The 11,856-nt window shown below is 32.5% G+C and overlaps 1 protein-coding gene across 1 annotated transcript in view; it reads left to right on the top strand.

Moving 5' to 3' along the window:
* Positions 1-222: 222 nt before the first annotated feature.
* Positions 223-11,856, top strand: part of LOC106478361 (potassium voltage-gated channel protein eag-like) — a 127,058-nt gene continuing 115,424 nt past the window's right edge. Inside the window, exon 1 of the mRNA XM_013938904.2 lies at positions 223-687. Within this exon, the coding sequence (XP_013794358.1) occupies positions 609-687 (79 nt within the window). The 5' untranslated portion in view covers positions 223-608. The remainder of the gene's footprint in view (positions 688-11,856) is intronic.

The raw sequence follows: 11,856 nt of genomic DNA, 5'->3' as shown, positions 1-11,856 counted from the left end.
ACAGTTACCATGGTTACTAGCATGCGCATTTGTTTTAGTGCAGTAACGCTACTTGTTGACATGCGCAAACTTAACGATGCACGGCGCTGTACGCGCGCTGAACAAGTTCTCCAAAAAGTATTCACAGTTCCAGCTGGGTTTTCTCTCCGCTTGTTCATCCGCAGCCTCGTGGAATCGATAGATTCGTGTGGACTAAGTAGAAAACATATTAAATAATTTGAAGGCCTTTTTAACTCATGTATGATACCTTTGGAGCTATGTTGTGCAACACATAGCAGACCACAGGACAATATTAGCGGCGCATTAAGTAACATCCTTACAAGTTACACACATGCCTATTAGCGGCTCGACAGTCTAGAAGTAGAAGCCACGTGATTAGAGTTATGTTAGTTATACCGTCTACTCATGTAATAGTTAACTAAAACGTGATATGTAAATCCTAAAATTTCAAGAAGATTTTTTGCAAGAACCTGGCAACTCTGCATTCTAGTTATTTACAAGTGTAGCAGCAACGCAATGGGTAAATAATTTCAACTAAGTAGGGTTTGCTTTAGATGAATCCATACCACGAACTTAAGCCTCTTATTCTTAATAGAACAGAGTGAACAATGCCTGGGGGAAGAAGGGGCCTAGTTGCACCTCAGAATACATTCTTGGATAATATCATTCGGCGTTGTAATTCATTGCGTAAGTATCTATTTTTATTTTATAATACTTACAACTTATTGTGTCTGTTATCAAATAAAAAAACTGTAATATTTTATATAGGAAATTATTATAATGAGTATTATGTATTTGTTAAGACATGGGCATGTACCGTCATATTACCTAGACTGTTAGACGAAAGGCAATTTGATTAATAACGAGTCATTGCATATTCTAGATGAAAGATATTTGGTTAATAAAATTCATTGTACATTCAATATGAAAGGCATCTGGTTGATAACGAGTCCTTGCTTATTAGAGATAAAATAATTTGATTAATAACGAGTCATTGCATGTCCTAGACGAAAGGCATTTGATTAATAATAGGTCATAACATATCGTGGATGAAAGACATTTAGTTTAATGACTCATTAAGCATCTTAGACGAAATACATTTGATTAATAATTGGTCATTTTATATCTTATACGAAAGCCATTTGTTTAATAATGAGTCATTATATATTCTAGACAAGAAATATTTAGTTGATAATCAATCATTGCATGAAAGTATTTTTAAGAGAATAGAAATGATTAATCGCGATTTTTGTATGCTGGATATTAAATATGTATGCAATATTTTCCAATACCAGATTTATTTAGCAAGCAGAATCTCGCATTTACATTGTATTGCTATAAACATAAGAAAATATCTCGTAAGATATATAATTCTCTTCATGGTAGCTCGCTTCTTCATGTTGATTTATATGCTTAATGTAAAATACTGTTTTGAATTTCGCATATCATGTTTAAAAATTAGATGGGCGAACCATATCATGTGTTATTACAATTCGAAATTTGTATATGTATATACACATACACACACACATACATAGATATATGGGAAACCGAAAACATCAAACCATTTAAACGTTATTTTGTTAAGAACGGTAGCAACGCTGGCAAGTTGTCATTCCGTACTTTTGAAAGATATGAGAAACAGAGATAGCTGTCTAACAGAGAATGAATAAAATAAAAGTAAAATTGTCACGAGATCACGAATTTTACCAAAACATTCCAACTTTCTTCCAGAAAGCCTTTCTTTCTTTTTGCTTATTTTTATTTACCACAACAAATTGAAATGACAGAAGCACAATTTTAAAATATTGGATAATGAAGACACTAGAGATTAAAGGATGATTCTTATTCAGTCATAATATTTTCATAGTAATTCAATAAATATTTGGGTAAGATAATCGTATATACACTGTTGACGTCGAACAAAATACTCGAAAAATCACCTTTGATATTTTCGCAGTTGAAAGAATAACTCTTTTGATATAAAGTAATAAACTATTTATTGCAAAGAGTCTCAAGGACATTTGTTACAAAATTTCCAACTGGACAATAGATGAGACTGTAAAAAATGATTGACATTTGGTTAATAATAAGTTATTACAAATTTTGGAAGAAAGACATTTAATTCAATAATGAGTCACTAACTTTCCTAGACGAAAGGCATTTAATTAATAATGGATCATTAGGTAGCCTAGATTAAAGACGAAAGCTGCTTATTTGGCAAAAACGAATGTTGTGTAAAACAATATTGTAGTATATTACCAAAATATAAATAAATACATATGTATATACCATCCTTAATCATTTGTAATAACGTTGTTTTGTTATCTGACTTATATGCGTTTATTCATAGTATTTCTGAAGTTATTTAACGTAATAAGTTGTTGTTTTTGTTAGTATTTCTGAAGTTGTTTAACGTAATAAGTTGTTGTTTTTGTAGCTGAAATTGTTGAATATTTAAAAACAAACGTTTCGATATCTCTCGTGCATGGGCATCATTTAGTTTTGTTTGTTTTATTTATCTCATTTTGATATTTTCTAGAGTGAAACTTATTATTCGAATGTATATATATATATATATGTTGTCTATGCATGTCGTCGCTATGGTTACGATAACAATTCACAGACATGCAATGTATGCATGAATATGTTTTTAGTGTATGACACGAGAAAGATACATTTTTCGGTATTGTGTTCTATTTTCCTACCTTGTGTAAGGTCTGTAAAAACAAAGGTTGGGAAGGAAGTTAGTTTTGATATGTTGACATAGTAACATCTATAATACTTGATCTTTTGTTTGAAAGATGTTTCCAACTTCAGACGAGATGTATCAGTTAGTCGTGCTTTCCCGATTACTCCTACGACCAAGTTTTAACATTAGCTAAAATCAATAAATCACATGTGGTATTAACTACTGACATAATAAATGTAGTTTTGCCTTGTATTCTTTTGTAGGTTAGAGGGGAATCGGTGATGAGAGTTTTTGATACTGTTAGATTTGGATCACTTCAGTGTACCAGTGATAAAAGGCTCTTACAGATCATCTTTAGTGTCTTTTGATAGCGCTGGGTTAGAGTAGCTTATTTTTTTATTATTCCTTGCCTTTATTTGATCACGTTATAGCATTATAAAGTAAATATATTTTTCTATGCAAAAATTAATATAATTCTTTATTATGTATTTTTGTAATAATAGCTTCTGATGACTTTTTGCGTCCACTGCTTATTCATACCTTTTGGCGCATTTATGTCGTGACCAAAACTCAAGTTGGAAGATAGACGTAGAAGCTAAGAAGGCATGCGCATTAAGTGTGTATTTACAGGAAACGTTATATACTATTTTATTCTTCGGTCGATTTTTAATTCAAATGTGTTTTGTTCAACATCTAAGTTTGAAATTTGTTAAAGTATCTTGCGTTATTATCACTTTGTTAAATGTTTTTTAAATTATTTTTGTGAATTTTTTTACACTTTGCTTCTTTCTCTTTACACTACATAAGATACGTTGTTGGAGTTTAACTTTGATTTTTGCCTTTCTGCTTTATATTTAATCTAAAAAAGTCCAAGCACAGGATTCTTTTCTAGCAGAGTTCCACAGTCGAATATTTTCGAACATAATAAATTTCGATACTTTACAAAAGAATTTTCACTGCTGACCCTTGGAGACATCTTCTTTTGTATTTCTTTCAGTTTTCTTCATTGAATCGAAAAATAAGGCTGCTATATAAATATATCATACATCTGAGTGTTTATTAACTGACCAGGACATAAAGTTTACTTTATGTAAACATATTCTTACCTTAGAGGCTTAGATAATCATCAACAGGGATCAGTTTCATTTCATGTTCTGACACGTGCTTAATTAACTACTGGATATTTGGAGTATTAGACTAAGAAGGCATCAGTATAATTAAATGAGTACACACTACAAGTGTTGGGGTATAAATATTTTTAAATATATGAGGTTATATTGATATAAATATCTATTTAACCAGAAAAGTTTTATATAATTAATGACGGGTTTTTTATAGTATATTACTTTATTAGTACATTTGGATTTTTGAAACGTGATTTGGAGGAGAAGAGGGTTTATATAATGTGGTTGTTATAAAATTAAATTGTTTGTGTCTGCACTATTCAAAAGACAGCATAACTTTAGACAACAACAACAACAAAAAATGATGCGTTCAGTATTTTTAACGATGAATAACACGTACAAATTTACATTATAAACTTTTGATGCTTTGTTTGTTTCTCAGTTTCGCGCATTGCTACACAAGGGCTACCTGTGTTTAGCCATTTCTAAGTTTGAGCTGTTAGGAAAGGTACCCATCGCATATTCTTAGAGTACTGTTGTCTGGTCGAATAGTAGGATTTGACTGTTACTCTTATAGCACATCTATGGCCCCAAAGTACGGAGCGCATTTCGGATTAACAGGTCGCAAACCGTGAATGCTCAGATTCACGGTTTGGGCTCGCTGACCACTTGGTCACACTTGGTCCCAAATTTAGAGGTAGTTTTCATATATTTAATAATCCAGATTAAGGACGACTAATTTAATTAACTAAAAAGAAAAAAAAAACAGCCCCTGCACCATTAGTCGGAGTGTAGACAAACGTTGTTATGAAGTAATCGGAGAATTACGTGTTTTTGAATTATTTTTGTTGAATAATGAAACCCAAAATTGTTAAGATAATTTCAAAGAATAGCCATTTTTACATATACATTGAAATTTTGAAACTAGCCCTGACAAAACCTTTTATTTCTTTTGGTTCAATTTTCTTAAAGAAAACAAGTAGCCCGATCGTTTTTAGATTAGAAACTTTCCTACTTTTGGGCTATCTGGGCTATGTACACAGTGGGGAATCTAACCCCGGATTTTAGCCTTGTAAACCTCAAGCCCATCATTGTCATCGGGATACTGGGGCGAAATGGAGATGAAGAGAAAGAAATGTAATACTTTTGATTTTTTAAGGAGGAGTGTGAGAAAAGGATTAAATGACTTGGAAAATCAAGTTGCAGAACAACGTTGTTCACATGTAAATCCACGTACATCAAAAATATCTTATGAATGAGGATTAGAGATACGTTAGTGCACAACGGATATTTTTTGCATGCCTTAAAATAAAGACGCTCAAAACAATAATTTACTAAGTTTGTTTGTTTTATTATTAAACACAAAACTACATAATGGCTACCAGTGCTGTGCTCACCGCGAGCGAGTATCCAAACTCGATTTTTAAAGTTTATAGCTCGCTTAGTTACTAGGATGGGGGAATTTCTCAAGTATAAATTCGATAAAACTAATTAGTACTTATATATAAGAAGAAATACAATTACGTACCTATAGAGAAGATGTTAATACCAAAATTAAGGTTAGTGCAATAGGATTTCATGGAGTTCAAAGAGGAAATTGAGAAACCTTCTTTGGTCTCTCTTCATCTGCTTTATATGAAGTTAAACTCAGTTTTGATACCTAAAGAATCATGTTGATGGAATGATCCGACTTGATGAAGTATTTTTTGGAGTCATTTTACAAAAATCACTACAGGTCAACTGGGTTTACCAAATATTGTAAAAATTCCATGTTTGCGCTGTTTGTAATACGTAGTGTTGTGAAATATATCTGCTTACACACACACGCACAAACACACTTATATATATATATATATTACGAGGGTGTCAACTGTTTTGTTGAGAGCTCTTATAACTTTACAAAATACCTTTGAGATTTCATGTTTTCAGGAAAAAGATCTGGAATTTTAGGAAAAATGATTGAAACGGTCATTAAGCTAAAGTTAATAGATTTTTTCAGGCTGAATTTTTGTATAAGTAATTAAGAAATCTTCATTGGTAGAAGGCGGCCTTTTGTTGAGTGTTATTAACTTTTTCCATCCGTCTATCAGTTCCATAATTTCTGTAGCCTTTTTGTGCCATGACTTTTTGTTACGGTTTTCCACTTTTCTAATATACTGCAGGTGATACGTCGTTCAGTGTAAGTAGCTTTGGTAATGAAGATAATGTGGTTTTTCCGATCGTGATCATAAAAAACACTTATGATCAAAAAGATTGATCAGTCACTTTCAAAAATCATTAGCGTTTTAACGGGTGGATCTGTCTTTTTCCAGAGGGTAAATGAATTTGCCTCTAAAGAGTTGGTTTTTGTTGTTGTTAAGCGCAAAGCTGCACAATGGGTTGCATGTACTCTGCCTAATGTTTAGCATTATAAACCATCATACTTACAGATTAGCCCTCCTGAAAAACAGACCCATCTGTTGAAGGCGCTAGGATGTTATTGAATGTGGTCCGCCTGATGATTTTTTACATAAGCCAAAATGAGAAATTGGTAGCAACTTTAGCGTCAGTTTTCTTTGTTTTTTGTTATAGGTCTATCTTCATAAGTTAGTCTTCAAGAGCAGGCCTTTTTTTTGGGTTGAGAGTGGTATGAATGTTTTAGATTGTTTCAAAATTCGAATAATATATTTTGTATTTAGGTTAATGTAACTGATGGTGCATAACACCTAAGTTTCGGAGCATGATATCTTATTGGGTAATAGTTGTGATATTATACCACAAGTAGGCAATAAATAATAATATTCATAACATCAGTGTTTGCTAGGTTCAATACTCGTTTTCAGTAAGAATGTGCAATGGTACACAACAATCTACAATGCCTCTCATTCAATACGGGAGCTCATCAGGCCGGCTGACTTACAACGTACACGTTTTTAGTTCAAGCGCTATTTCTATTAGTTACCTACGGCTCATCAAGTCTCATGATGTGAAACGCCTAAATTGATGAAGCTTGATACCTTATTGCATATTAGGTATGTTGTTACATCATAATAAGACTGGGGATCATTTCAGTCACATCATTATTTATTAATTAAATAGGGGATTTTAGTGAGGAAAGTTTATAATATCATTTAAACCACACTTTGCTGGTTGTACATTGCTGCAACAACGCTTTATTCTCACTACCGATGCTCAACAGGCCGTTGGGATAGCAAAATACAAAGTTTTGGTTGAAGCGCTAGATTTACCAGTCTCTTGCGAAACATAAGCCTAATGGTGTATAGTGTATAAACTAAGGAGCCTTCTACACCCATTATCAAAAATTGGGAGTAAATTCCAATTCACTATGCTTTAGTGGATATTAACATGATCATTATGTTTTTCATACAGATGTATGATTATTATGAAATCAGGAATGCTGACTTTAATGGAAGGGTGGTAGTTATAACCTTTTACGTTGTATATTAATAATCGACTTAATAATGTACCAGTGTCTGCTTTTCATTTTAAATTAAATTAATAGTATTATTCTATATACGTGAGGCTAGAAATTAGGATTCAATACAATAGGCACTGTTACTGTATCCATACCAATGTTTATATCTGTTCTGCAGAATCCTCTTCTTTAAAATATGCTTTACTATCCCTACTCAATAGATCGTAGTCTATCTAGTATGTGACACAAATGTTTTTGGCCTTTGTTTGAATGATATTTAATCTCATCGAAGGTGTGTTATTTAATCAAATCGTAGGTATAAATATGCTGTAATAGACTCTGTTTTTTATCTTTAGTTGTTCAATTTAACCATACAGTTATGTTCTCTGTAAATATACAAACATATAATATAAAGTATAAAAAAAAGCTGGAATGTTTTTCAGCCTTGATTTTTGAATAATAAGTAAAGGCATTACCATTTTACATATTTATAAGTTACAAAAACATAATTTAAAGATGATACCCATATCCAGTTTAAATAATATCACCTTTTCAGAAAATATAATTTCATGAAAACTAAAAGTAAAATCAGAAAAATGCTAAGCACTAAATTGCGTGTTTGTAAAAACTGTGTTATTCCTTCCGTTTCGTTTTTTTCATCTCATTCCTCTCTTGTCTTTCTATACTAGCATTAAATGTGTTAATAACAAGATTACACAGGACAGTGAACAGTTAAGTGTGGCTAATGGTTACAGATGTTAGGAAATATAGCGCGTAACAAGAGTTCTGTGGGAACACATGGCAAATCTTAATAATCCAAATACAGAGCTAAAACACTAAAAACTCTCGTTATTTGCTTTGTTTTATTGGTCACAAGAGAAACAGTCAGTTGTTAAGTCGCTTTCTGTTCAGGCGACGGCATAGAAAGGAGTATAATCTGAAGCACAGCGAATACACAGAAACTAATTATTGTTAGCTAGACTTCGCTATATGAATAATAGATAATGAATATAAAGTATACTTTTCTGCTGTAGTACTTTTTGTTTAACTTCATTATATAAAGAAACAAAATATTTGTATTCAACGTTAACGAACTGGGTATTTTATGACTACATGTTAAAATATCCATACAATTTTGTAATCTTTCACAAACTTTACTTCAATTATATATTTTGATGCATAGTTTAACTGCTCACTTTAATTTATTCTTTTCGTGAACTAAATACTTGTTATTGATTTTCTTTCCTTGAGTGCTTAAGTGTGTATCGTATACAACCAATCAAACATCGACTTCGTTTGTTTTCTTGTAAGTGGTTAAATGTATCCATTTTAATGTTAATTTACCTGCTTATACTATATACACCAATCAACCATTGGTTTCACTTGTTTTCCATCAATGGTTCAACGTATCTGCTTTACTATCAAGTTGCTTACTTCGTTCAATTAGTTTGGAGTGTACACACCAATCGAACATTGGTTTCGTTTCCCTTCTTGTGATTAGATAAATGTGTCTCTTATTTTTTTTCTCGCCAAGTTACATACTTGTACAATCTCAACTAAATAATTACTATATGTCCTAAACCATACTAATGAATAATGTTAATTAAGAGATATATTCAGTCTTTGTTATTTACAAAAGAACTGTTTTATTTGAACGGTGTTCAAAAACGTAATTATTTTGATTGTTTATATAACCTTAAGTACAATGACCAGTTAAGCTGTCCAGAACTATTTCGGTTGTTTGTTTTTAGCGCAAAGCTACATAATGAGCTATCTGCGCCCTGTCCATCGTGAGAAAACGAACCCCGGGGTTTAGCTTTGTAAGTCTGTAAATTTACCATTGTCCTACCGGCGAAACCCATAACTAATTTATAAACTGTGCTTATAAGCATTTTTCAGCTGAGTTATTGTTTTAAACAAAATGTTGTTTTCGGCCCATTGAAATAGATTATTGAAATTGTGAAATTCAAACTAGTTATGTTTGTTTATTAAATTTTGCTCAAAGCTAAACGAGGGTTATTTGTCCTTAATTTTGAAGTGATAAACTGGGGGGGGGGGAGGCAACTAATCAGCACCACTCACTGCCAACTCTTTTACTACTCTTTTACCAGTAGTGGAGTTGATCGTTACATTATAATGTTCCCACGGCTGAAGGAGTGAAAATGTTCGGTGACAGAATTCGAACTCGCGACCTGCAGATTGCAAGTCAATTGCCCTAATCACCAGGCCATTCTAAGCCTACTACTTATGAAATTCAACATTTTAATTTTGTTTTGCAAATTACTTCCAAGTACTCCAGTTTACTCTCTTTTTTGTTATTTAATTTACATAGGTCTATGTTATATAAAAATATTATGGAAAAGTAAGTAAGCAAGTACTATTTTATAAACAATGGTTATATTTTAATGATAACTAATATAAAGAGATGTTGCATAAAACAAAATATTGGTCTGCGTTTGTTTTTATCGTGGTTTCATTCAGTAATTTATTATTCTTGGTTTATTTTAGAGCAGTGCCTCCCACAGGATACTGTGATATGGTACATTAATGTATTGCAGGGGATCTTGGGACATGTCGTAAAAAATCAACTTTTCTAAAACCATTTTGAAAAAATGGACAATTAGAATAAATTGCTTCAGAATACCAATTTGAATGTGACAACCAAGTAAAAATACAACTGTAAGCCATTTCAGGTGTTTATATATGTGAGTTTATTTTCAGTTTGCTATGAGCTCCACAATTAATGGTGTTCTGAATTTTTTTATTAGTAGATCCAGCTGTACCTTGGGGGAAAAGTCGAGGGAATATTGCTTCACTGTAGAACATTTACTACAAGTGGGTTGGTACTACAACTGAACACATGTAAAAACCTTAAAGAATTTGATTAAAAGTCACGACCATACCTTTACAAAGAGTGGGTTTGCATAAGAATAAACGTACAAAAACTGGGAAACAGTTTCAAGCTTATCGTTTTGAGAAAGTTTGAACGGTTCATTTTGAATGGAGACTTTTTTTTCTAGATACTATTTCGCTAGTTTGTGGCAAGCTTGAGGGCTTATAACGTTAAAAATTTGGGTTTGATACTCGCAGTTAGCACAGTGCAAATAACCCATTGTGCAACTTTGTGCTTAAACACGAAATATGCAAACAAACAAGACTAATTTGTGAATCGATGTTATCGAAGATTCTATAATTTTACTCTAATAGTAAACTGGCGTGATTTGTTGACGTGTTGGTACAATGCCACTAGATACAATGTTTAATCTCTCACAAAAGGAAGGGAGATACGTCATATCTCCCATGTTTCTTTGTTTTCTTTCTGCACCTGTGTAGAGCCCTGGATTTCGAAGTGGGTACGTTAGAAGAGTGTGGATAGTGGGCGATAGGTGCCTTTCATATGGTCAGTAGTTCAAAAATTGGGACTCGTCAGATAGTCTTTGTAGCTTTTTCATACATACAGAATACAAATACAACTTCTCATTTCCTTATTATTTCCAACAATTACAATTGTGCACCATTTCTTTATTTATGGGATGATCGTTTTGAACCTTGGACAACATTTAACTTGGTCAAATATGCCCAGACACGTTTTTCATTTCTCTATAAAATTAGGCCTCCGTTCCGGTTTTATAGGTTCAATGTCAACATTACAAAACATTTTGGTTTGCAGTTCCCCTATATTTCCATTAACAGAAATGAAACTTTGCACAAAAATAGCTTGCAACAACCCTTACAGAATAAAGCAGATAACTTTGGTATTTGAGGTTGGGTTTTTGGTCTGCTGTTTCTTTATATTTTTACCAATTCAAATGAAAATTTGCAAAAAGATACCATGTAACAACCCCACAGAGGAAAGCAGATTGATATTGAATTTATGCATTTCTTGCAGTTTTACAGGGCTCAAAGCTCAAAATATTTTGCAGAATTAAGGTTCTTGGTCTGCCATTCTATATGTCGACCAAAGATGCCTTGTGACAACCCCCTCCTACCCACGACTAAAACAAACGTACTCTTTAGGATTTCTATTTTTATTTGCTTTCATAGGGATAAAAGGTAAAAATAAAATTTGCAAAGTATGTAATAGGGAGCTCTGAACCAAACAACTCAGTCCGCATCTGTGTATGTACACTTTAGGAATAGTTATGAGTAATAATGTCATAAAATGCATGAAATTGCATATCCAGTTTCAAAAAATAGGCAATATTTGCCCAAAAATTACTTTCAAAGTTTTTATCTTTGTAAATGAATCTATTTATACAGAAATATAATGTTCTACGTATTATACGATGCCAATTTAATGTACTCGAATACATCTTTCTTACGTTGACAGTGTGTTAAGTGTCTGTCTTTGAAGTATGTATGTTGTAGTTTATGCCTCCTTTCCCTGCCTTGAATATCATTCTCTCTGCGAATCTCTATATTCTGAGGATCTTATCGAGAAAGGTGGATGGAAAGTGACATGTCGCTTCCTGCAGGAGGAGTGGAAATGTCTAAGTCTAATAATAAGTGAAACGTATTATCTACACGTAAGATAACGAAACGTCTATGTTGCTACTGGCAGTGGAGTTCTGTGCAAAATGTCATTTTCCCAAATTTAAGATAACGAAATATTTATGTTGCTACTG

Source organism: Limulus polyphemus, unplaced genomic scaffold, assembly GCF_000517525.1.
Source record: "Limulus polyphemus unplaced genomic scaffold, Limulus_polyphemus-2.1.2 Scaffold10, whole genome shotgun sequence".
NCBI lineage: Eukaryota > Metazoa > Arthropoda > Merostomata > Xiphosura > Limulidae > Limulus > Limulus polyphemus.
The sequence above is the reverse complement of the archived record's forward strand: the minus strand, read 5'-3'. Positions and strand labels throughout refer to the sequence as shown.